General features: G+C 65.1%; 3 protein-coding genes across 6 annotated transcripts; all 3 read right to left on the reverse strand.

Annotated features, from left to right (window-relative positions):
• Nucleotides 1-7,610: 7,610 nt before the first annotated feature.
• On the reverse strand, nucleotides 7,611-10,154 carry CEND1 (cell cycle exit and neuronal differentiation 1). Of its 4 annotated transcripts, none has more exons than XM_019437590.2 (2): nucleotides 10,026-10,154; nucleotides 7,611-8,642 (listed from the first exon to the last, which is right to left on the reverse strand). In XM_019437590.2, the coding sequence occupies exon 2, from the start codon at nucleotides 8,542-8,544 to the stop codon at nucleotides 8,095-8,097; it is 450 nt and encodes a 149-aa protein (XP_019293135.1). In that variant the 5' UTR covers nucleotides 8,545-8,642; nucleotides 10,026-10,154; the 3' UTR covers nucleotides 7,611-8,094. The 4 variants fall into 4 exon arrangements, with proteins under 4 accessions (XP_019293135.1, XP_019293136.1, XP_019293137.1 ...); XM_019437591.2 differs by having other exon boundaries at nucleotides 10,049-10,148; XM_019437592.2 differs by lacking the exon at nucleotides 10,026-10,154 and adding an exon at nucleotides 9,683-9,777.
• Nucleotides 10,155-10,464: 310 nt separating this feature from the next.
• On the reverse strand, nucleotides 10,465-18,164 carry SLC25A22 (solute carrier family 25 member 22). The gene is made up of 11 exons (XM_053899281.1): nucleotides 18,051-18,164; nucleotides 15,916-16,085; nucleotides 14,723-14,886; nucleotides 14,496-14,621; nucleotides 14,234-14,289; nucleotides 13,521-13,611; nucleotides 12,912-13,030; nucleotides 12,629-12,803; nucleotides 12,363-12,517; nucleotides 12,178-12,253; nucleotides 10,465-12,101 (listed from the first exon to the last, which is right to left on the reverse strand). The coding sequence occupies exons 3-11, from the start codon at nucleotides 14,740-14,742 to the stop codon at nucleotides 11,948-11,950; spliced, it is 972 nt and encodes a 323-aa protein (XP_053755256.1). The 5' UTR covers nucleotides 14,743-14,886; nucleotides 15,916-16,085; nucleotides 18,051-18,164; the 3' UTR covers nucleotides 10,465-11,947.
• Nucleotides 18,165-18,656: 492 nt separating this feature from the next.
• Nucleotides 18,657-24,524, reverse strand: PIDD1 (p53-induced death domain protein 1). Its single transcript, XM_019437585.2, is given in 17 exon segments — nucleotides 18,657-19,023; nucleotides 19,276-19,481; nucleotides 19,606-19,719; nucleotides 19,798-19,916; nucleotides 20,008-20,098; nucleotides 20,100-20,132; nucleotides 20,221-20,371; nucleotides 20,453-20,588; nucleotides 20,713-20,860; nucleotides 20,938-21,117; nucleotides 21,222-21,347; nucleotides 21,433-21,634; nucleotides 21,806-21,860; nucleotides 21,951-22,160; nucleotides 22,479-22,892; nucleotides 23,171-23,559; nucleotides 24,251-24,524. Coding segments are annotated over 16 exon segments (2,742 nt in total). The 5' UTR covers nucleotides 23,484-23,559; nucleotides 24,251-24,524; the 3' UTR covers nucleotides 18,657-18,779.
• Nucleotides 24,525-24,691: the final 167 nt, after the last annotated feature.

Here is a 24,691-nt window from a genome sequence, read left to right on the forward strand (position 1 = left end):
GGGAGTCTGGAGGCCAGGGAGGGGTGTGCAGGTGTCCACGGAAGCAGGGGCAGGATGGATGGGTTCTGCCTCACCAGGATGGTTGTGGGGAGACAGAGGTATCCAGGGTCACTGGGGCTCAATGAGTCCCTGGAGGAATGTGGGTATCACTTCCTGAGATGCTTCAGGGTGCTGAGTTTGGTAAGGAAATCTAGGATGTTGTTTGGCCAAGCTGCATTTGGAGCAGTGTTTCCATAGATTGTCTAGGAGGCAGTCGGATGGGCCATCAGCAGATTCCTGGGTGTTCTCTAAGGCCTGGGCTGGAGAGCAGGGAAGGGCTTGGGCGCAAGCTGATGGTTAAGAGAAGCAGCTTCACCCTTTGGCCCCACAGGCCACCTCCAGGACCCCCTGCTTCCAGGGTGGAGGGGCGGGCAGCAGGGTTCCCCCAAGGTCCTGCCAGCCTCTGCCCTGAGTAGGGAAACCTTGGTCATGGGTAAGAAATGCCAGAGTGGGTGAGTCTAGGCCAAGGTGCATCTCCTGGGCACGCCTCCTCCACCGCCCCTGGCTCTGTCCTCTGCCCGGCTAAGCCCCACACTCCCAGGAGTCCTGACTAGCAGCGACACAGTCAGGACCTCAACCCCTGCAGGACCCTCCCTCCAGAGTGAAGCAGGAGCTAGGGCCTCCTGGCGCTGGCAGGGCCTCAGGACAGGGGACAGGGGACAGGAGCCGTGTTGGGTGGGTGAGGGACTTTGGATGGAAACCAACAGGACTAAGGTCAGACCACAAGCTAGGCCTAGCCACATGAAGAGCTTCCCCGCCATGCACACTCGTGGGACCCAGGGGCTGGAGACGCCAGGCTGCAGCAGGGACCACGGGATCCTCCTGCTGGCACTGTCCCCCCCACCCCCCACCACCACCCCAGGGCAGCCCTTGCACCTACCTCCTCCTGCATCACAGGCTCATTAAGCCACTTTGGTCGTCTCTGTCGCTAAGAGGATGGAAAAGGAAGCCTGGCTGTGACACCGTGCAGCAAGGCTGTTGTATGCATGTGTGTGCACCAGCGTGCGCCCCACTGCACACCCAGGCCCTTGCACGATGCCTGCCGGCTGGACCCACCCACCCCAGCAGGCGGAGCACACCTAGTCCACGTCCCCTGTATGTGCGCTCTTGCTCTCGCACGTGTGCATGACCCTGACCCCAGTCCAGGGCGGCGTGCTTGGGCCCCTCAGCGGCTCCCAGCACAGGCACCTGTAAGGGTCTGGGTCCCCTGTGGCATGTGGAGTTGAGGTGGGCAGCCTGCACAGGGACAGGTGTGCTGATATGGGGCCTTGCCAACCAGGAGCCTCATTCCGGGTCTGGCAGCAGCCTGCCACTCGGTATGTGTCCCTGTGGACAGTAAGGACCTGGACAGGATGATGCCCGAGGCCCCGTCATGGTGACTGGGGTGAGCCCGAGGTGGGGGTGCCCCCCAGGTGGGCTTGTGGTCTCTTGCCCTCTGCACACACCCAGCTGTGCTGGCTCATCTGCCTACTTCCTGAGTGGGTTCCCATTCCAGTGGGTCAGCCCCCCTGCCCCTTAGACCCCCTCACCTCCAGCAGGCGAGGAGAGGGTGCTACTCAGGTCCTGCTTTGGGTGTGATTGGGGCTGCTGCAGAGGGAAAGACTGGCAGGTAACCCTTCCTCCCAGGGGTGGAGCACAGGAGGGCCTCGGCGGACCAGACGGGTCTGCAGCCAGTGGCCCACATCTGGATGACTGTCTCCTGGGAAGGATCCAGGCCCAAGAGGAAGGGCCTCCCCCTCTAGGGCCCCGTGGAGGGGGCACCTCCCATTTCCATCCTGCTGAGCCTCTTCCCTAGGCCTTTGCCCAGAGTCACACATAAGGTCTCGGGGTATGGGGCTCATGGGCGTGGAGTTCTGGGGCATCGTCTACAAGCTCTTTGGGAACCTCGTCCTCCAATAGTGACTGCTCAGGTGGGGCAGGTAAGGTTGGAGGGGTGCTTGGGGACTGAGCACAGAGGCTCTGCTGGAGGTGTAGGGATGCCCTTGAACCCGGGGTTTTGCTTTTTGTTCAGGGATCCTGAAACACAGGTGCAGGGATCACATGACCTGTCGTCACGCGCCAGGAAAAGGTTTTGTCGTTTCGTTCCTGTCCATGGAAATTGCCCCAGATGGAGGAAGGGTGGGTGCGTGAGGAGCCATTCCTGGAGGACCTTCCAGCAGGCGGGCTGACCGATGCCTCAGGACCCCCAGTCTCCCCTCCTTCCTTCCTTAGCAACTTCCTCATTCTCAGAGCATGTCTGAGCCTTGTCCTAGGTGCCTTTGCACCGGCTAGGCCTCCCTTTGAAATGCTAGAGTTCCTCCTTGTCTGTCAGACTCCTAACTGTCCCTCAAAGCCCATGGGCACCAGATGCACTGTTTGCCCAACACTCCCCTCCTGAGAACACCCTCCAAACTTACAAGCCCCCCTCGCCCTCCACCCCCCATTAGCTCAGCCCAACCACTGGGTGGACCTCAGGAGACTTGGGACTGGCCTCTCTCTCAGGGCCGGTGTGTCATGGGCAGCCCTGCCGGCCAGGCCGCCTGCCAGGTGACTCATGTCTCTGGCCCCAGATGCACCCCTCTTCCCAGCTGGGCTTGGACCCCTCAGCTCCTGGTTTTTCTTTGGCTGAGGCTGGGCCGGGTGGGGTCTGGAGACTTAGACCCCAGGCACTTGTGAGTCCTGTAGGCCCTGAACCAGACAGCAGGGGGTGGCAAATGGCAGCCCCTAGGGCATGGGGGGCTGCTGAGGCCAGGGCAGTGGGCTGGGAGCACAGGATCCCTTCACCTAGTGTAGAGCTCGGTGGTGCTGTTGACAGGGTGGGAGTAGCTGGTTCCCCACCCGCCCCCGGGCTGGCAGGGTGTGGCTGGAAGATGTCAGACAAGTGGGCAGTTTGGTGGCCTGGAGTGAGGTGATGTGACAGGCAGGCTGCGTGTCCTGCCCAGGACGTTAGGACAGGGATCAGCGGGTGGATGGGAGGACCCAGAGGAGAGTCTGAATGGGGTTCCCCTCAAACACCTCCAGGTACCACCGAGCTGGGGGGAGGCAGCTGCTGGCTCACACTCATCCTTTGTTCCCAGATGGGTCCCAGGGACATCACCAGCGTTCTCTGCAGCAGCCCGAGGGGAAGCTGTTCTCCTGGCAACAGTCCCCCGCTGTGCTGCGGCCACCAGGCAGGCGGCACAGCCCCTCACCCTGCGCGGCAATCCTGACAGCCCTCACCAGCCCTGCCTTGGCCAAAACACCAGACAGAAATGCGCAGGCACACTGGGACCCAGGAGCCTCTGCCAGTGTGGCCCTGGGACCAAGTGTGAGGTCAGGGGCCGCTGGGCCAGGGCAGGCCCCGAAGACCAAGCCCCAGAAGTCAGGGCGGACTGACCCCGGCGACTCGGGGGCAGTGAGATTGCCACCGTGCCTGGTCAGTCTGCCCCAACCAAGGAAGAGAGGATCTACAGGACCGCACTTGGCCCCTTGCCTATATCTGGGGAGGGCAGGGTCCTGAGACAGTGACCAGCTCTACCCCCTGGTCACACCAAGAACACCTGCCAGGATGGGAGTTCCCCAAAGAGGAGTTTCACGCTCTTGGGGGAGGAAGGGGTGCTAGAGGGGAAAACGAAGTGGACACACACACACAAACACGTCGCCTCCGTCCTCACAACCTGCTCACATGTGCCCTGCGAAGCCCACACGTGACACCACATGGCATGGCCGTAGGGAGACCTTAGCTGCGGCACAAAAGGCTCAGCAAACAGGGGCTGAGACTCTAGGTCTCCGGGGAGCCCCTGTGGCGCGGGGAGGGGGCAGGTCCCCCTCTGGCAGCATCCAGCCAGTGGACGCCTCTGTCCAGGAGACGATGCTCGCACCTGAGTTTTTCTGATGTCCTTGTAAGTGTGATTTAGATTTAGAGCATGTACATTTTTAAAGTTTTTATTTTTTAAGTGGTCTCTACAACCCAATGTGGGGCTCAAACTCACAACCCCTACATCAAGAGTCTCATGCTTTACTGACTGAGCCAGCCGGCCGCCCCTGTTGTATGTACTTTTTTTTTTTTTAATGAATATATATATTTAAAGTATTTGTGAGAGAGAGCATGAGTGGGGGAGAAGCAGAGAGGGGCACAGGTGAGCTGAAGCAGGCTCCATGCCGTCAGCACAGAGCCCGACTCGGGCCTCAAACTCACGAACCACGGGATCGTGACCTGAGCGAAAGTCAGACGTTCAAGCGCCTGAGCCACCCAGGCGCCCCTGTGTGTACTTTTTCATACACGGTACTTTTTTTAGACCTTTTGCCTCATTTTGGAAAGGTCCCTACATTGCTGAGTTTGCGGACGCAACAAGACAGAAACTGAGCGTCAGAACCCCACATGGGGCCCGCCGGACCTCGACCAACTTATTCTAACATTCCCAGGGAAGCGACTCCAGTAACAGAGCATGTGGGGAAATCAGAAATAAAGAAACAGGAGATTATTACCAAGTGATGTCACAAAGCTACACCAACAGGTAGCAGGCAGGCATTGGCTGAGCCAGGCTCAGAACAGGCCTTGACTGTGCTGACCAGTGACAGCCAGAGGTGGTGTCATTGACGTGACAGGGACCACCCTGTGCTCCGTCGGATCTGCTGATGGAAAAGAAGTAACTAGATTTCCGGCTGACTCCACACACAAAACCCGAGGCCCAGACAGATTAAAAGATGCCACTTTTTAAAACATTTATTCATATCTGAGAGAGGGGGAGACACAGAATCCAAAGCAGGATCCAGGCTCTGAGCTGTCAGCACAGAGCCGGACACGGGGCTCGAACCCACGGACCGTGAGACCATGACCTGAGCCGAAGTCATACCCTCACTGGCTGAGCCACCCAGGCGCCCCGAGAAATGGCATTTACTAAACACCAGCAAATGCTGAGAATATTAGCGGGCGATAAGCAAGTGAGTGTCCTTCCTCCTAACCGAGATCCGCGAGCATATGCGCTGAAGGGAACAGTGGTTACGAGTGATCGACTCAGGCTTCAGAAGCTCTGCACTCAGGAGACCCAGCCAGAGGTAAGCCGGCCGCCGAGTAAAGACGTTTGCAGTGTGGCACAGGCTTCGTACGCAACACACCTACAGAAGTCCCCCAGGCAGATGAGAGGAAGGCGTTCCGTGTACCAGAAAAACGGGCAAACGGCACCAACAGGAAAAACCACAGAAGGGGAGACCCAACTGGCCAAGAACTTTGTGAAGAGGAGTAGGTCAGATCAGTGCCAATAGAAACCACCAGAAGAGGGCAGTTTGCCTCATTTGGGCTGGAGTGTTTCACCCCACCCCCGGTCGCGGTGGAGAGGGGAGCAGTGCTGTCACGGCCGGCCCCCGGGCACCAGACGGAGCGGCGGGGTTCATGCTCAGTGCCCCTGGGCTGCGCGCTTAGAGTCGGTGAAGAGGGTACTTTTTCGGGGCACCTGGGTGGCTCAGTCGGTGAAGCGATGACTCTTGGTTTCAGCTCAGGTCATGATCTCACGGTGCGTGGGTTTGAGCCCCTGAGTCGGGCTCTGCCCTGACGGTGCGCAGCCTGCCTGGGATTCTCTCTCTCCCTCTGTCTCTGCCCCTTCTCCTGCTGTCGCGCTCTCTCAAGGTAAACACTTAAACGAAAGAGATGGTACATTTTATGTTACGTGTATTTTGCCACAAAACAAAAGAAAGATGTGCTTGAATCACACACACGTCCCACCCCAGGGACACATGGGACAAGGGGAGTTACAAGGATTTTCATCTCTGTGTCTGAAGTTGCAAACGTTTGGAAACCACGTGAGTGTGCTGTGAACCGGTGAATCCGATGGGCAGCCTCGGGGGGATATCCGCGTCAAAGGCCAAGCTCTGGACTCCGGACTCGTCCTCACGGTCGCCTCTGCTCGTTGCAAAAATCCTCCAAAATGTCAGAGGGGTTTGTCTGTTTTTAAGGAGCAAGCCACAGAGTGGAGAAAATGGGAGCGGGGACTGGACGGCAGACGGGTGGCGGGTGTCCCCGCGTGGCCGGAGGGCAGACGGCGCCCTCGGGCCGCTGGGCTGGAGGCCGGACCTCTGGGCAGTGTCCACCCCGCAGGCGCCCCCATGTGGCCGGGTAGCCGGAGCAGCCAGGTCAGAAGGAGGTTCCTGGCCCCGGAGGGGGCGTGTTCGGGCGAGGCCGTCAGGTCTGTTTTGGATGTTTTCACTCCGAGGAAGCTTTCCGGGCCTGTCTGGGCCTGAGGAGCAGACACCCAGATGGGGTGCGCACCCTGGGAGGGCGGGCATGCCAGCTCCACGAGGCTGGGGGCAGGAGGGGCCCAAGGTGGCAGACCCCCGGGAGCACTTCTGGGGCCCGTGGCACCTAGCTCCCTCAGCCCACGCGCCTGCAGCCTTGCCCACAGCCGGGGTCAGTCCAGTGGGACGTCTGGCCAGAGTGGGCTCAGGGAGCTGTGGGCAGCGGGGCGGTAAGAAGGGGAAAGCCCACCTCCACGGTGTCCCCTGTGCCCCCCACAGACCGGGAGCTCACTGCAGAGAGTGGCGGAGAAAGCACCCCCCACCGGCCCCGCTGGCCAGAGGGTCAGCCTGGGGAGCAAGGTCCCCCTGCCGCATCCCGTGTCCTCGCTGCTCCAGTCCCAGCCCTGCCCTGTGCACCGTGGCTGGCAGCCCAGGCCTGCGGGCAGGAGCCCATCTAGGGTCAGGGTGGGCAGCAAGGCCTGGCTGTGGGTGCCTGAGGTGGGGAAGGGCCCAGGATCAGAGGCATAGGGGTGGCAGGAGGGGCCGGTGAGGGCCACCTGAAGCTCCCCATACCTCCCTGGAAAGCCTGCTGGTGTGGATGCGACCACCCCCCACCCCCGATGGGAAGCCTTCCCCCGGCCCCATGTAGGTGAGGACACCAGCCCAGCCATTGAACAATACAGTTTATTTCAGACTTGGCCTCCACTCAGGCCCGGGGTTCCTGTGGTTGGCTGGCCAGGCAAGGACACGTCGGGCTCCCACAGTGCCCAGGGCCACCCTCCAGAGCCTGCCCACTGTCCCCATGCCAGGGGCCAAGCTGGGACCAGATGTGCTAAGGAGGGGCTGCAGAGCAGTGTCCCTGCAGGCACAGAGGGGCGATGGACGTGGGCGCTGGTCACCCACCAAGCAGCTCTATTCTACCTGTGTTATTGCATGTATACGCTTGTTAGAATCAAAGGGTGCTGGGAGAGGCGGGAGGAACCCCTCCGTGCGCCCCCATCCCCGTCCTCCCCGCCAGGCTCCCAGCTGGCCCCAGGACAAGGAGGAGGCTCAGGGCAGGAAGTGAGGCGGTCCCAGCCTCGGGGGCTCCCCTGGAGCACAAGCCGGGTGAAGTATGGGAGCCCCCCCTCCCCAGACCGGCCTTTGGGCTGTGTGTCCACCCAGCCAGGGTTCAGGTGACGGGCAGGGGCGGCATAGAAGGTCTGCCCCTGTGACTGTTTGACTCAGGGCGGCCCCACTGCTCCGGCCCTGCCCAGGTGGAACACCCCCCCCCCCCAACCCTGCCCAGCTACAAAGGGCAGAAATGGGGCCCCACTGCACCGGCTCCGCCCAGATGGACCTCCCCCACCCTTGCCCAGCTACAAACAAAGAGCGGAAATGGGGAGAGTGAAACAGCCGTACCCTTTAATGTGTCCACACGGGCTGGGCCCTTGCCAGAGCCCGTCCCAGACCCCTACCCGGCCCTGGGGCCTCTCGGCACAAGCTGGCGCACATGAGTGGGTCCGCTGTGGACGCACCTGCCCAGAGGCGGTGGGCCACGCTCACAGTCCACTCTTTCCACCGCCCCCGGCAAGACCCCTGCCCCAAGCTGGAGCTCTGTCTTGTGCTCCTCAGTAAACTCTGGAGCCTGGGCTCCTTCTGCCCCAGAGATTGGGAAGGGAAAGTGCTGGGGGGCCAGTGAGGGGGCCTGGTTTCCATTGCTCGCCTGTCCAGCTCTCTCCCTCTGTGTGTATGTGGGGGTAAACGCGTATATATATGTATATCATGTATGTACGTATGTATACGTAGCTGTGTGTGAGCTCGGCATGCACTACATTCCTGAGGTCTGTACAGGAAGTGGCTGGGCCCCCACCTGGGCACCAGCCATCATTTTTTCCGGGCCAGGAAGGCCACACCAAGAATTAGGGCTGCGGCTGCCACAGCCACACCCCCAGCCACCAGGAGCGGGGTCAAGTTCTCAAAGGGGCAAGGGCCTCGGCCCCCTGAGCCCCCGCTGGGGGCTTCGTCCTCCTCAGCGCCGTCCCCGGGGCCCTTGGGCTCGGGGGTCGCATCCGGGCTGCTGGGGGCTGCAGGGGCCGGCTTCAGGTTGCTGTGGTTATTGAGAAGCGTAGGGTCTGCCTTGGCAGGGGTCTTCTTGGCAGTCGGTGGTGTGGGGGCCGCTGGAGGCTCCTGCTTCTCTGCCTGAGCCTCCTTCTTCCCAGGTTTAGCCGAGGGAGCTTTGCCATCCACAGCTGGCGGGGCTCTGGCCTCAGCAGCGGCCTGGGGAGCCTTGGTGTCGGGCTTGGGGCTGCTGGTCGACTTCCCTCTGGACTCCATGGCGGGTGGTGCTGGCAGGCTTTGTGGGGTGTGCGTGAACAGGCAGGTAGCTGGACCACAGCGGCTCAGGACAGCTCACTCCTGGGCATTATCTAGGCCTGGAGAGAGACACGATGAGGCTGTGGCCAGAGACTAAGCCCTCCTGTTCAGCCCCTACCACCTGGCCCCCAGAGAGACCCTGTCCAGTTCTCCGGACCAACCCCCAGCTCTGGATGCTTGCTCTCCATCTCCCCCCGACCACTCCCTGAGAAGCCCCTCCAACCACACAGGCAGAGCCTCTGGGCCCTGAACAGGCTGGGGGTGCCGGAGGAGACCGGCCAGAGACCTCAGTTTCCTCCTTTGCAAAATGGTCCTGCCCATACACGTGCTGTTTCCATCTGAAGCCAGGGTAGGGAGGCCCTTGATGGGGAAGTGAGACCCCACCCGGCCCCGAGGAGGGTATGTGGTCAAAGTAGGGCATGGCAGCTAGGGTGCGCCTGGGGCAGAACCAACCGGATACCGTCTCAGGAAGACTGGGTCCAAGTAGAGAGGGGGCAGGGCAGGAATCCAGAGTCTGGGCTCTCTGGTGCCAGCAGGGTGGGTGTGGGCCCAAGGCTGCCACAGCAGGGATGCAACACACCTGAGGTGTCTCCCCAGGAGGCTGGAGAAGCCAGTCAGACAGGCAGTGACAGGCCTGTGCCTCCTGGAAGGCATCCGCCCCTCCCCGGCCCCTGGTACCCACCCCAAGGCCAGCTTCGCCCGCTCCAGTTCAAGGGCAGGGAGTCCTTCCCGAGTCTGAGGCTGTGCCTGCCTCTAGGGCAAGGGGGGCGGTTTCCTGGTATGAGCCTGGAGTGGACAGACCACGTCACTCAGTCCCAGCACCCTCAAATCTGGGCCAGGGCAGAGCATCGGGGCTCGGGGCTGTAGGAGAGGCCTGGCCCAGACCCTCAGTGTTTGAGTTGGGGGTACCGGGGACACGGGGCTGGGCCCGAGTCCTCTCTCCCCAAAGACCTGGACACCAGCCGTCTGCCTCTCCTCGGTGAGGATTAGAACCCCCCGGCCCCTCCTCCCGCCTCCACCCCCACCTGCACGGGGAGAGGGCGCCCACTGGGAAGCAGCAGCCCAGGTTTTCCACCCAGGCCAGGCACACTAACCACACCTGAAGGTCACCTGTAGGTCACAGCATGATGGGGGTGTCCTGAGAGCAGCCCCGCTGCTGGCCCGCTTCCCAGGGAGCTCCAGCGGCCCGCCACCCCTGCTGTTCTGGATGGGCATCCAGCTGCTAGGCGCCAAGTTTGCAAAGGGCAGGTGGTCTGCCTCCCCACCCCCCCCCCCACCCCGTTATTTTTGTCTCACACTGACGTCACCCCCCCTCCCCCTCCCAGGAGCCGCCGGGCTGGAGCGAGCCAGGGGCCCGCAACGCGCCCCCAGTGACCTTCAAGGCGAGAGCCCGCGATCCGCCCCGCGGGGCCGCCCCGGCCCCAGAGACCCCAGTGCCTTACGCTGCTGCTCCCGGTGATCCCACCTCGGCGCTGCGCGCTCTCCGCGGGACCAGGGCCGGCGGCGGGCGGGCGGCGGCTGCGGCTGCGGCTGCGGGGACTGGGAGTTTCCCACAATGCACTGCTCTCAGCGCAGCGAGCCGAGGGGGCGGGGGCTACCTCGCCGCCGGCTCCGCCCGCCCGCCCGCCCGCAGCCACCCGGGGGCCCCCAAACCCAGCTCCGCCTTTGATCCCTAAGGCGGCTTGCAGTCAGGAAAGCAAGGGGTGGACGCTGCCCTTCCCGCACCCCCAACCCAGCCAGAGCAGGAGTCCGGTGGTTAGCCCAGGCCCGGTGCCGGTCAGCGGGTGGGCGGACAGAGGGAGGTCTGCAGGAGGGAGGCCAGTCCCAAAGAGAAGGCTGCCCTCCCCCAGTCGGTTCCAACAGATCTCAGAGAAGAGGGTATCTACTTAGAATATTTATTTATCTTCTCACAGGACAAGACACAAAAAGTTACAACTTCTTAAATCTCTTCAAAAGAAAAAAATATAATTCTGTAAGCAGCAGCAGCAGCTTCCAAGGTACAGATGTGGTGGGAGAGGACAGCTCCCAGGAACAACCGTGAACTGGGTGGGGGGGCCCAGGCCTGAGCCCCAGGTAGTGTCACTGGGAAGGGGCCTCCGGGGAGGGAGCCCGGGTGGGGGTACACAGCACCAGCACATCAGGATCAATCACCAACACAATCACATAGCCTGGGGTGGGGCGGAGCAGGGGCGGGGGGCAGGCCGGCTTCAATTCACAACATCAATGAAAGAGGGGGGTCCCGGGAGGGCAGAACTTCTGGAGTGTGGTCAGGGGCCTTAAGAAGAGGCCCAGAGAGTAGGGTGGGCCCTGGGAGGGCTGAGGGGGCATGTACTGCCCCCAGAAATAAAGTGGGTACCCCAGGCTCCTACTGGTCCTCATGCCTGCCCTCCCCACTGGCCAATCCCAGACCCAGGGCAGGGGGCAGGGGGGTGTCTCTGAAGAGGGGTCTGCTGAGAGGCAACAAGAACCAGGCTGGAAAAAGAAATGCCTGGATGGGGTCAGAGGGGAGCCTAGAGCACACAGCACAAACACGCACACATTGCCTGGCCACGTGGGTAAGGCCGGCGGCCCTGCCACAGCCCCGTCTCTGAGAGGCCAGGCCGGTTGAGGGCTGGTGGACACGATCTGCCCCCCAGAACATTCTCACATGCACACAGACCTTACACACCATGGGTCCCCAGCCTGGGGTGGGGATAGAGAGGCCCCACCGGGAGGGATGCTGGGTCCCACAGTAGAGTAGGGGGGCTTGCCCTGGGAGTCAGAACCCAGTGACCCCCCTGCACCTGGGACTCCTGGCTCAATATGGGGAGCAGGAGACCTCCTGCAAGGCTGGCTGGGGGGCAATGTGGAGTCCGGGCTGAGGCGAGAAGGGCGACGGCAAGGGGAGGCTGGACGGATGGACACAAGGATGGACAGAGCACTTGTGCTCAGCAAGTTAATAAATAGGTTTGTGCGGGGTCCCTTTGTAGACTAGGGGCCAAGCCTCGGGGACAAGAGCTGGTAGACTGGAGGGTAGGGTCCCGCTTGCCCAGCCCAGGCCTGGGGGCCCCAGCCCAGAGACCAGCTCTGTCCCTGGGGGTGTTCAGGCCGGGGTGGAGCTGTGGCGGGGGCTGGCTCCAGGAATGTAAAGATTTCTGCGCTTTCTACATAAATACGACGTTGATCCCAATGGTCGTGCAGGCAGGACCCCTCAGGGGCCCCTGTGTGCACCACCCACGTGGACCCTGTGCCCCTCCTCTGCTTCCCCCCCATCCATGTGCGGAGAGGCAGACGGAGACTTCCTCTTGCTCAGTCCTGGGCAGGCCACCCGGCTCCGGCCCCGCTCTGGTCCCACGTGGCTGGAGGGCATAGGTGGCCTCCGGGCTCAGTGCTGGGGTGGCTGCAGCAGCCCCAGCAGGGTCTCGGCGATGCCCAGGAAGTAGACCACTTGAGCGATGCCGAACAGCGGGGCGATGACCAGGGCACGGCAGTAGGCACCCTTCAGGAAGGCCGAGGGGCCCTCGTGCCTCAGGATCTTCCTGTGGGGACGGGGCAGTCAGGGCTGGGGCCGGCCCACCCCCCACCCCCACCCCCACCCCCACGGGGCCTTCCCACCTGGCACAGTCCAGGAACCCAGTGTAGGTGTCCTCGTTGACTCCGCGCTGCAGCGACTGGAGTCTGGTCTTCACCACTGCGGGGCCGGTGGGGGGAGAGGCGGGTCGTGCAGATCAGCATGGGGCCCTGCCCACCACCCACCCCGCCCCTGGGCCTGCATCCCCAGCTGTGGCCCCGGCACTGACCGTCACAGGGGTTGACAGCCACGGCAGCCGTGCTCCCAGCCACACAGCCAGCCAGGAAGGACACGTAGAAAGGAGACTTCTCCGCGGATGCCGGACGGCCCAGCTGGTTCAGGTTGGCAAAGAGGGGGAAGTAGACGATGGAGAAGGGGACGTCCCTGTGTGGGGGGGGGGGGGGGGGGGAGGGAGGGACGCTGGTGACCTCCGGTTGTGCGGTGGCCAGGCCTCCCTCCTTCCTCCCCTGACCCTCACCGTCCCCCACCACCGACCTGAGCAGTGTGGCCCCCAGTCCCTTGTAGAGGCCAGCGATGCCCCGGCTCCGAAGCAGGTCCCGGGTCAGCTGGGTGGCTGTGGGCCGGGGGGTGGCTGTGGCCTCCACGGAGGGCTGGGCACCCCCTTGGGCCGACAGCTGGGCCTGGGCAGCCAGTATCTTCTTCTGGGCGGCTGGGGAGAGAAGGGATGGGTCTGCTTGCGAGGGGGGGTGGGGCGCCGGGAGCGGGGCCCTGGCTGTTGCCCCCGTCCCAGCTCTGCGTCCCCGCCCTGCACCCTCACCGAGGCGGCCGGCATCCTGAAGCTGGATCTTCAGCATCTCCATGGGGGTGGTCACAATCACCTGGCAAGTGCCAGCTCCACAGCCCGCCAGCATCTCCTTAAACAGGGTCAGCTTCTGCCTGCGGGGAAGGAGTAGGGCCCGTGGCGCAGAAGCTAAAGCCCCTGCCGCCCTGGGGGTGGAGGGTACAGGGAGGGGGAGAGGCGGACGCAGACCCGTGGGGGTACAGCGCCCTCCAGCCCTGGCACCGAGCCCAACAGACAGATGGCCCCACGAGCAGGGCCCGGGAAGGTGGGAGGACCGTTCTCACGCGCACAGCCCTGGAAAAGCTGGGGGTCTCAAGTACCCAACGGGCCACCCTTTCGGTCCCACCCTCGGGTGACAGGGGAGCTGGTCAGCACCTCCCAAATCCCACCCCGCAAGGGGCAGTTCACAGTGGCCGGGGGCCAGGACCACTGGGGCCTAAGCACCGCTGACTCAGCATCCGCTTCCCTCCCTGGACAGGAGGCAGAGAGGGAGTCAAGGTGAGGGGCACAGGAGGGCAGAGCTTTTGTCCTTTGTCAGGAGACACACACCCCTCCCCCTCACAACCTTGGCCCCCAGCCCCTCACCCGTCCTTGGAGAGCTGATATCGAAAGAAGTCGTTGGCGGCCAGCTTGATGGCCTTCTCCGGGGTGACGAGGGTCAGGTTCACGGCGGCTCCTGTGGGGTTGGGGAGGCTCTCAGCCAGCACTAGCCTCCCAGCTGGCAGAGCCCTGCCCCCGTCACTCCTTGGCCCGCTTCTCCTGCCCTCTCACCCACATTGGTGCCAGGCAGGGCAGGACCGGGCAGGGACAGGGGCAGTGCCTCCTCCAGGCTCTCTGCTCCCCCTCCCAGAGGAGCACCTCCCCTGAAGGACGGGGTGCTCACGCTGCTGGGGCCAGGGCTGCTGGGGAGGCAGCGGCGAGCCCCTTGAACGGCATCTGGGCAGATCCGGGCCTGAGGATTGTCTCCTAATCGGCTTTGCAGCAGCACCCCCACCCCCTCCCGTCTCCCGGCACAGATGGAGCCCCACCTGCCCAGAAGACGAGGGAGAAGGCTGCAGCCACCATGGTAGAGACACCGTGTCCTGCCATGCTGGCAGGCAGTGGGGGTGGGGGCGAAGCCACAGAGGACTGCCCTCCCCATGGGTCCCACCCTGTGTCGTTGGCCCAGCACCCAGACCCCCGTGGGTCACGTCCACACCCACACACCTGGCCCAAGCGCCCTGCCTGGTGCTGCCACCTGCCTCCCAGCTCCTCCAGCCGGGCCCCTCTACCCACGCCTGCCCCACCCCCGGCCTCACCTCGGTACATGCCAAAGTAGCCCTCCGAGCGGACGGTCTTGATGAGGCAGTCAGACCTGCAGCCAAGGGGAGGGGGTGAGCTGGGGACCAGCGACAGAGCTCCCCAGGCCTGCCCTGCCCTCAGTTTCCCCTTTTGTGGAACAGGGTGAGGGAGGCAGGAGCAGGGCTTAGGGGTCTGAGCCTCACCGCACTGCCCGCCCCCCCTCCGCCCCCGCAGGCTCACGAACTCCCCCCCCCCACCCCCTCCCCCTCGCACACTCACATGCTGCTGTACACGCGCTGGCCATTCTGCTGGTTCTGCAGCCTGGTCTTGGCCAGGTCGATGGGGAACACGCAGGTGACCCCGATCAGCCCGGCGATGCCGCCATTGATGAGCTTGGCTGGCAGACTGAGAACAGAGGGAGCGTCAGGAGAGTGGCCTCCCCGGCCATAGGTCAGGACACACGGGGTAGGGTGGAGCCAAGACCAAAGGCAGGGTCGCGTTCTGACCTGATCTGCTTATCAGCCATTTAACTGAGCGCGCCCAGGTAGGAGCCGGAGAGGTGGACGGTGGAAGACGGATGGACGAGGTAGAGGCGGCAGAGGGTGGGCGGGACAGAGGGGGAGGGGCGGTCCTCCACTTTCTGGGGAATTTCAAAACCACCACTTCTCTTCTAGAAGAGGGTGAGGAATCAGCAGAGGGAGGAACAGACCACACAGAGGCACATCAGGGAAGTAAGCTTCCCCCCCAGGCGACCTCCCCAGGTCTCGTGCCGGGTCACCAAGCCCCTCACCCACCCGTGGCCCCATCTCTAGGGCCACCTGCTTTCCCCGCAGCCACCCCCCTGCCTGTGAGTCCTCCCAGCTGGCCTCGCTCACGCTCACACACACTCACGTGCACACTGAACACACACGTGAGCGCACTCTGCCTTTAAAGGGCCAGGCGCCTCTCCGGGAGTCAATTTCCCGGCCGGCCGGGCGTCTCAGCCCTGGACTGCGGGTGACCCCCTCATCCTTGAGCAGCGGCAGCTGGTGTCTGCCCTCTTCGGGATGGGGCTGGAGGCGCCGAGGAGCCCCCCAGCCCGAGCTCAGCTCACAGCTACCCAGGTAGATGACACCACGCCAGGAGCCGGCTCCACTGCCTTGGCTCCTCTCGGACAGACCCCTCCCCGCGGACAAGCACCATGCTCACCCACCCCATCCCTGCACCCACCCTCCTGTCCACCCTTCCCAGGAATCTCTCTCCCAGACACACAGACACACACAGACACACACACACACACACACACACACACACACACACACAGACCGGGGCTTCAGAAGCTTCAGGGGTGTTTGGGGCACAGGCTAGGGGGCAGCTGGGAGGGGATGGCTGGCTCTCTGAGGCTCCATGTGGTTGGTTCCCCCATCCACCCTAGGGGTTGGAGGAGACAGGGCCCCTCTCACTAGGCGCAGGGCAGGAAAGCCAGAGCCGAGCTCAGGAGCCTCCTGTCGGGGGCCCCCCAGAGTCCTGGGGCCGGCCGGCCCCGCTGCCTCTGCTGGGGCCCCCACCCGCAGCACTGCCGCCCAGGGTCACAAGGCTGGCTCACACCCGTGGTCCCTCTGAGGACTGGTGACCTTCACCTCGGCTTTCCCAGGCCAGCCGTCCCCCGTGTCCCCGGCCCTCCGGCCCCATCACCTCCGAAGCCCCCAGTCCCGCTCACCCCGAGGACGGCACTCAGCTCCTCCAGGACTCCAGCCCGCGGGGCTCACAGAGGAGATCCAGTGGCCGAGGGAGGTGCCGGCGCACGGATTGGCCGCTGGGCGGGGCGGGGCCGGCCTTGGGGGGGCGACTTTCTCTTTCACTTTGGGCGCGCCTGGGCTCCCCGCAGCCCTGGGAGAAGGGATGGGAAGGGGTGTGACGGCTTCGGAGAGGCAGGGCCAGCCTCAGAGATTTGATCGGCCCCGGTGGGCCTGACTCAGGCCGACCTGGCCAAGCCAAGCCAGCTGCCCACAGGCACCCCAGCCCATGGCTGCCGCGACCCCAGCTGCCCAGTGGCTTTCCGTCTGCAGCCCACAGGCTGGATTTGTCTAGGACTCCAGGACCCAGAGAATGGGGCGCTCTCTGTGCCCAGGCACCCTGTGCACAGATATGGAGAATATCTGGTCCCTAGGGGGGTGGGGGGAGGAGTCTGTGCCCACTCCTCTTTGTGAAACTTGTGTGTATGTTGGATGAAGACACGTTTCGTGGAAACCTCACCCTAGGGCACAGGAAGACGAACCTGTTTAGTAAAAACACCAGAGAAGGGGCGGCTAGGTCTCCAGAGGCCACTGGCTGCCGCCCATAGGACCACTCACCTGCCAGGTCCAGAGGGCATGAGGACTGGCACTCCCAGAGCCCTCTGCCCTGCCAAGGGCCCCCGACGCACACGCCCAGGGCCTCAGTCCTCAGGACCTGCTTCCCCAGGCCCTATCCTACAGATATGGGTGTGACCTCTGAACTTCAGCCTGACCTTTCCCTCCCCACCCCCACCCCACCCCCGCCACGTATAGGCTGGCCACAGCCAGCTCTCTGCTGCCCTAGGCTGTCAGGGGCAGGGTCCAGGTCCTCCCTCTGGTCTCCCAGAGGTCTACGCCTGCCCTCTGGGGAACTGAGTGAGCCCTGCCTCCTGGAGCATCACCAGATCCCACCTCCCATCCAAGGGAAGGGACACCTGGGTGACGGGGGTCTCGAAGTCAGACAGACCGTCAAGATGAGGAGGGGAGCGATGAGGCAGGCCCAGAGATCCCAAGCCTGAGAAGAGAGTGAGTCCTGGGGCCCCACATCACAAGCCATAGGCTGCAGAATGGAACAGGGAAGACGGTCGCTGGACCGACAGCCGTGACATGGAGGGGCTCTGCCTGGGGGAGACTGGCCAGGGGCCCAGTGGACCCGAAACCCCCTCTGTCCGTACTCACTCTGTGGTTCCCACCCCTGCTTATGAGACAGCTGCGGAAGGCCTTCCCTCTGCCCCTCTCGTTGCCACAGAAACCCGGCCACCAGAGCCAGGCCTGAGGCCCAGGGCTGTCCGTCCTCACTGTCCCCTTCTCCATTTGTGCGGCCAGGTAAACTAAGGACCTGAGCAGGCTGGGGCCGGTGCTGCCCACAGAGACCATTCACGGGATGATTCCGCTACTTCCAGACCCACCCGGGGAGAAAATCTCCCACCAGGGAAGTGGCGGAGCTCCCCTACCCCCACGAAAGGCGATGGGGGTGACGCTCAGTCTGGCACTGGCCGCAGGCTCCCCATTCAACCCCCCCCCCCCCCCCCGCTAGTCCCGTCCCCGTTGGAGGGGGCACTTTCTATCCTGTCGGAGGGGCCCCAATCCGCAGACAAAGGAGGCTTGGGTTGGGGGCTGCGGACTCCAGCTCAGAGGCCGGCTCAGGCCCCCCTGTCCCTTCCTCTGGAGGGGATGCAGACCGGGCCCGGGCGGTCACGCTGCCCCCACCAGGCGATGGCGACTCCAGCCACGCACGTGTCCACACAAGTCCGGCGGGGGTCCCACGTGTGTGCCCCCCCCCCCCCCGCGCGGCCTGGCCTCTACTGCTTGGGCTGTAGCCCCAGCTGTACCCACCCCGTGGGGACACGTGTGCGCGGGGAGCGCGCCCGGCACCGCCCGGGGTCGCGCACGGCCTCCCACACCCGGCCGGCAGCTGGTCGGAGCATCCGCCGGCCCGGGACACCCCACCCCCCCAACCCCGGAGGCGCCTTGTCGGGGCAGCTGTCACCTCCCCCGGCCACCTCGGCGCCCCTCGCCCCCGCAGCCGGGCCGCACTCGGGTGGACGCCGCTTAAGGGACAGGCCGGGCGGGCACTCACCGCGCGCTCTGCCGCCGCCGCCGCCGCCGCCGCGCTCGCCTCCCCGCCGTGGCCGCGCGCCCGGCTGCTCCGAGGCGCGGAGACGCGTCCGCTCGGCGCTGCGCGCTCCGCCCCCTGCCCCCCGGCCCTCGGCAAGCGGGCTCCGGCTCCCCCTCCCGGCCGCCGCGGCCACTGCGCCCGCCCGGCCAGGGCCCGGAGGCCCCAAAAGGCCCTTCCTTGGTCTCTGGGCCTCGCGCCCCCGCAAGAGCCAGGGACCCAGTGATTAGTCCTGCTGGGCCAGCAGGTGGCAGGGAATGCTGCGACGGGGGTGTCCTAGGGCAGGGTGGTGTCCCGGGCCTCGCAGTAGGTGCTTGGAGAGATGGGAGCCGGCCCGGCACCTGCCCGCCAACAGGGCTGACGCGCCACCCCCGCACACAGGTGACCCTACCCACGGGTGCCTCGCCGTTACTTTGCAGCTGTAGCCCCTCTCCCTCCCGGGCACATGGGAGCAGCAGGCGAGCAGGTAGTGAAGTCTTCACACAGGGCCCCATCCCAGCTGAGCCCAGGCCTCTGATCTCAGGCCACCCGCCTTCCACCCAACAAATAAACTGAGCTCTGAGAAGCCGCCAGAACAGTACATATGTGTTACACGCGGTAGGGGCGAGGGGAACAGGGGGTCACTGCGCCCACGCACAGGGAAGGCACCCACTGGCCAGGGTGCATCAGGGGCCAGCCCAAAGTCAGTGGGGTCTAGGCCTGGGCAGACTCTGGGGACGGTGATGCTGAAGGGTCCGGTGGGGCCAGGCCTGTGCGCTGGATGCTGTCTTCATACTTCTGGCGGCCGAGCTCCAACACCGCCCTCACCTCTTCGGCTACGTCCAGCCGGTCACTCTGCTCCAAGGCCTGGACGAGGCGCCCCACGGCCCCCGGCTGCCCGGCCTGGCGCTCGGCCCAGGAGAAGAGCATGTGACGGATCTGGCCGTCCAGGTCGTCCCTGGGGGGGCGGGGGGAGTGGTGACCCAGAGGCCCAGCCACCACACCCAACGTTCTGCCCACCCTCCTAGGGGGGGTTCCCTGCTCCCTAGGTGGGATGTGGCCAGACCCTCCCTTTCCTGCCAGTTGGCCCTGTCCCCGCCCACCTGGGGCAGAACTTCAGCCAGCCTCAGGGAAGGTCCTCCTGGCGGCTGCCAGGACCCAGGCCTGAGGCTGGTCCAAAGCCAGCAGTAGCAGGCCCAGAGGAACTCACCGGAACTCATGCCTGATGCGCTGCAGCTCACGGTAGGGCATGCCGAGGCGCAGGGCCACAGCTGGCCAGTCAGGGCCCAAGCGTCCGGCCACATTCAGCAGGTTGCTCTGGGTCAGGAAGCCGGTCTCAGCATCACCCAGGTTCAAAGGTGCCGGGGAGAGGCTGGTCCCCTGCCCCTGCCCTGGCGCCTTGGACCCCCGCAGTCTCTGTGAGGAGGAAGGGGTGCAGTGAGCCCTGCCCTCTGCCCCCCCACCCCGGCCTCCCCGCTCCCGGCCTCTGTGCCACCCCTGCCCCCCTTCACACACACTGCCCCCCCACCCCAGGCCACACCGGCAGCTTGATGGGCAGAGTGGCCATCCACGGGCTGTCTGTGCCCTTGCGGTGCCGGGCCGCCTCGGCCTCCTCGGGCACGTCCTCGGGCACTGCTCCCCGGTAGAAGGACACCTGGGGATGGGATGAGGTGGGGCTCAGTGTTCTGGCCTCTGCCCGGGCAGCCCGGGGCTCCCTGCCCACTTGACCCACCTGGCCCCTCACAGCCTGAGCCTGTCGGTCCAGGGTTGTGGTCACATACACCTCCTTCACGTTCTTCAGGTGTGAGTAAAAGACAAAGCAGACCCTGCCCTGCACGCAGTCTGGGCGGTCTGGGGGCGGGGATGGGTTCAGCGGGGAGCCTGGGGAACAGACCCCAGCGTCCGCCCACCGCCCCCAAGGAGTGGGGGGGGGGGGGCATACCAGCATCCACGTCAATACCCTTCTCGAAGGCAGCGAAGAATTTTTCGCCCTCGAACATCTCCACCGTGTCAGAGGGCTCGGGGCCTCGGTACCCGCTCCAGCAGCCGCCGCAGGGTGGCATCCACCTGGGGGCGGGGGGCGCCCGCTGGCTCGGAGCTCAGCGCCCGCACCCCTGCACCCGGACCTCACCCCTCGGCCCTGGCAGACGCCCACCTTGCTGAGGGGCACACACTGCAGCAGCACCTGCTCGGGGTCGCGGCGTCGCTGCAGCGCGATGAGGCTCACGCGGTGCAGCCGCAGCCGCTCCCAGGCCTTGCGAGCCAGGCCCTCCACGCGGGTCTTGGCGGTGTACCAGAGCCAGTACCTGCGGGGCTGCACGTGAGTGCGGCCGGGACGAGCCTCCTGCGGGGAGGGGCCGAGGGAGCGGGGGTGGGGGGGCACTGACCAGGAGAAGTGCGTGACCCGGAAGCGAGCATACAGGTGGGTGAGCTCCAGGGTCACCTGAGTGGTGATGTCATCCCACGTGGCTTCGGGAGGGGTCCGGTACAGCAGGCGAAGGCATGAGCGATCCAGACTGAGGCCTAGGGACGCGAGGGGGTGGGAGGCTGAGGCCACCCGCGCAGGGGCTCCCCGTCTGAGCGCTGCCCCCTCAACCCAGCGGCCGGGAATTCAGGTGGGCCGGACGGCCGGACGGCCGCCTCTCACCTGTGACGCCGGGGGGCAGAGGCAGCTGCACTGTGACCGGCCGGAGGAAGCTGGGGGGGCCGCTCTGGGAGAGGCAGAGCAGGGGGCTGGCCGCCGCCCCGGGCTCCTCCAGCAGGGCCCGAAGCTCCCCGCTGGCCACGCGCACCACCTGGGGCAAAGAGGCCACCTGAAGGCTCACCTTTGTCTTGAGGCGGCCCCCACCGCCCACCCTGGCCCTGCCTGTACCTGCATATAGACCTGCCGAGGCTCGTCGGTGGCCCCAGGGGGGAATGTGACCTTGACCCCAGGATGTCCCGAGGAGTACAGCAACGTCCCCTCCGGTGGCACCAGGCAGGCATCGGACACAGGACGCGAAACCACGAGGAACCATGAGAAGTGGGGCACCTGGCAGTGGGCCCAGAGCCGCTGGGCACGGGGGGCGGGAGTCAGAGGGAACAGGGTCAGAGCGGGGACGGGGTCTGGGCAGAGCCGTCGGGCGGAGGCGGGGGGAGGGCCACAGTGGCTCTCACCTTGGGTGTCTCTTCCTCCAGATGAGTCTCCAGGTCACTCCAGTTGTCATCAGTCAGGGTCCTGACCACCACCTCACGGCAACGCCGGGCCCGCGGGGGCACAAAGAGCAGCCACAGGCCCACCTCCTGCCAGGCAAGGGCGGCGTGAGCGCTGGGCCCAGGCCTGGGCCCTCATCACCTGCACCCCACCCCTGACTTGTTCCGGGCGTGCCTGCTGGAAGGCCACCCCGTGGGGCTGCAGCTCCAGGACGTGGCTGAGCAGAGAGTCGTGGGGACCCAAGGGGACGAGTCGTGGCTCCGGCAGCCGTAGTCGATAGCGGATGCTGACAGGGGTGGCAGTGGCCCCGGCAGGGAACTGCAGGCGGACGCCACAGGCCAAGGTCACCGAGCAGCCTTGGGGGGTCACGAGGAAGCTGCACGACAGGGCGGACATCCAGTCAGACACAGAAGGCATGTGTACGTCTGAGTTGGGCACCCCTAGGAGACCGTGGGAGACCCCGGAGGCATGAGCAAGGTGTCCATCAGGGACAGGGTGACAGGGCCAGGACATGCTTGTCTGGCCCCATCTCTCCTCCCCAACACACCTGTCCAAATCTGAGTTCAGGAACAGCCTGGGCATTTCTGGGATCGTCGGTGTCCCTATGGAGAAACAGGAAAGCTGTTAGAACAGCCATGGCACCTGCCCCCTCGGCCTGTCTGTGGCCTGACCTCCCCCAGCAACAGGCCTACCTGGGGGACTGGGGAGGGCAGGCGGGGCCTCGCCCAGGGGGTTCCCCCGAAGGCGCACAAAGGGGGCGTCCAGTAGCTCAGGGGGCACGTCCCGGAGCTGGTTGTCCCTCAGATCTAGTCGGGTGAGCAGCGGGAGGTGGGCCAGGCTGGTGGGCACCGAGGTCAGGAGGTTGCTGTGCAAAACAAGCAGCCGCAAGGACCGCAGCCCCGCTGCGGGCAGGTGCCAGCTCAGGGCCAGCAGAGGGCCGCGCGGGGCCACCCCAGCCCTGGCCAGGACGGGACACTCGCACTAGTCCCGTCTCTGCCCGCTCCGGCCAGACTCAGGGGGCTTGGGAAGTCTGTGCAGGGGCCTCCACAGCTGGGGAAGGGAAGGCAGGCAAGGGTCACCTAGGGGGGTGGAGGCTCCGAGGTGGGCCAAGCCTGTGTGTGCAGGGGCCCCTGTGGAGGACAAGGGGGCCCGCGTGAGAGTGGAGGCCAGGCACTCCCCGTCAGGCCCAGGGAGCCAAGAGGGCCACGGTTCCTACTCACCAAGGGAGGCTGGGAGGCTCTGCAGCCGGTTGGAGGCCAGGTTGAGCTCGGTGAGGCTGCTCAGGCCTCCAATCTCAGGGGGCAGAGTGTCCAGAAGGTTCTGTGAGAGATCGAGGCACTGCAGGGTGGACAGGGCTCCCAGCGCTTTGGGCAGCGTTCGCAGGCAGTTGTGGGTCGCATAGAGGAAGGTGAGGGTGGGAAGGGCGCCCAGAGCCTCAGGGAGCTCTGAGAGGCGGTTGTGGGAGAGCAGGAGGGTGCTCAGACCACGCATCTGGGGGATGCAGCCCGGCAGCGTCTCCAGGCTGTTGAAGCTCAGGTCTAGGTGGGCCAAGTGGGTCAGGCCACTCAGGCCAGCAGGCAGTGTGGTCAGGGAGCCCCGGAGGCAGGCACCCAGCACATCCCGCTGTTGCCCACCTGGAGAGGGGAAAGGGGAAAGGGGGAAGGCAGATGTGGCCCTCAGAGCCAGAGTCAGGTCCCCGCTCAGAGGCACAGACTTCTCCTAACCCCACCCACACAGGGACAGACTGAGACGCCAGCAGACGGACACTGCAGGCTCGTGGGCTGATAGCCATCACCCACGACCTGCCCCAGGAAAGACAGCCGCACTAGGGTCGGCTGGGAGCTGCGGTGTCCAGGAACCCCGGGCTCAGCCAGCTGCACCCTGTGAGGGGGCGGGACCAGGTGGGGCTCACCTCTGAGGACCAGGGAGCGAAGATGCCGCAAGCTGCACGGCACCTGGGCCAGGGTGGTCTCTAGCAGCCGAGGGTCCTCGTGGCTGCTCAGTTGCATGAACTGCACCTCCAGCAGCTGCGGGGACCGCCGGGCACACAGGTGTAGCAGCCGCTGGCAGCCCCCAGGGTACAGGTCCAGGCTCAGCCGGCTCCCAACCAGGAGAGGGGGGTCCCCGGGTTCTGCGTCCACAGCATCCGCAGCATCTACAGCATCTTGTGCAGCATCTTCCGTAGCAGCTGCCTCGGGCTCCAGCCCCTCCGCCACCGCAGCCATCGCCCACTGGCCGTCCTCGGGGGCCAGACATGTCCCAGCCTGCCAAGCAGGCCTGCTCAGGCAGGGCCTGGGAAGGCTGCAGAGTCAGGGGGAGGAGTGGGGGGGGGAGTGGGACTGGGCCCTCCTCCTGCTCAGGGAAATGGAGACTCCGGCTGGAGGGGAGTCCTTGAGCCAGGCCAGCCGACCCACAGAGCCCAGGGCCTCGGCTGCACAGATCTTTGCTGGAATAGGGCTGGGAAATGAGCGCCCTAGAGCTAGGAGGGCAGCACGCAGGGAGACCTGTGTGCAGAGGAGCCTGGGAAACCTGCTGGGGCGGGGGTAGTGGCAGAGGAGGGAGAAGTGAGGCTTCACATCCCAATTCTGGACATTGGCACAAGGGACTCCTAGAGCTGTCAGCTCATCCTGGCTGTCTCCCTTCCCCGCCCCTTTCAGAGTTCTGGGTCCAGCCCCACCTCCAGCCTTCACACCCAGGAGCTTTGACCGGAGGTCAAGGACTCTGATCTGCCGCGTGGAGGCAGTGGCCCAGACGTGGAACAGGGTGATCGTGCCGGCATGTGTCAGAGAAGTGAATGTGTGTGTGGGGTGATGGGACCCCACTTCGTGACCGCTGGAGGAGGGTTCTCCCACGCTTCCCGTTCGCATCTCGGTCGGAAGATGAAGGCAGCGGTCTGCACACTCAGAGCTCCGATCGCCTGGGGGCCGGTCCTGGCCCCGAGAGCACCCCCGACCCCCACCGTCCCCACCGCCCGCCAGCGCCCCGCGCGTACCTGCCTTCCAGGCTGTGCGCGGTCCCCGGTGCGCGTCCGGCGCCGGGTTTCCGCCGGTGAGTTCCCAGAGCGGGCCGGGACTCCCGGTCCCGCCCAGTCAGGACACCCCTAGCTCTGTGGTGGGACCGCAGGCAACGGCCTCGGGGTCCCTCCCCGCCCCGCCTGCCCTCTGCCGGCCTGCAGCCCTGGAGACGCGGCCGCGGACCCCAACCGGCAGCCGCCAGCCCAGCTGCACTCGGCTTCCTGTTAGTCTGTCTCAGTCCAGCCTCTCCCGCCGCGAGGGCCCGCGTAGCGGCTGGGAAACCCGCCCTTTCAGAGGTTCCTGGCCCTCAGGCCCGCCCTGCTCCGGAGCTGGGCATTCTGGGCCCCTGTCAAAGTGAGCTAGTGCAAATCTCAGCACGGAGGAAGGGTTTGGGGGCCGATCGCAGCTGCTGCCAGAAG

Source organism: Panthera pardus, unplaced genomic scaffold, assembly GCF_024362965.1.
Source record: "Panthera pardus isolate Hobbes unplaced genomic scaffold, ASM2436296v1 HiC_scaffold_12, whole genome shotgun sequence".
Classification (NCBI taxonomy): domain Eukaryota; kingdom Metazoa; phylum Chordata; class Mammalia; order Carnivora; family Felidae; genus Panthera; species Panthera pardus.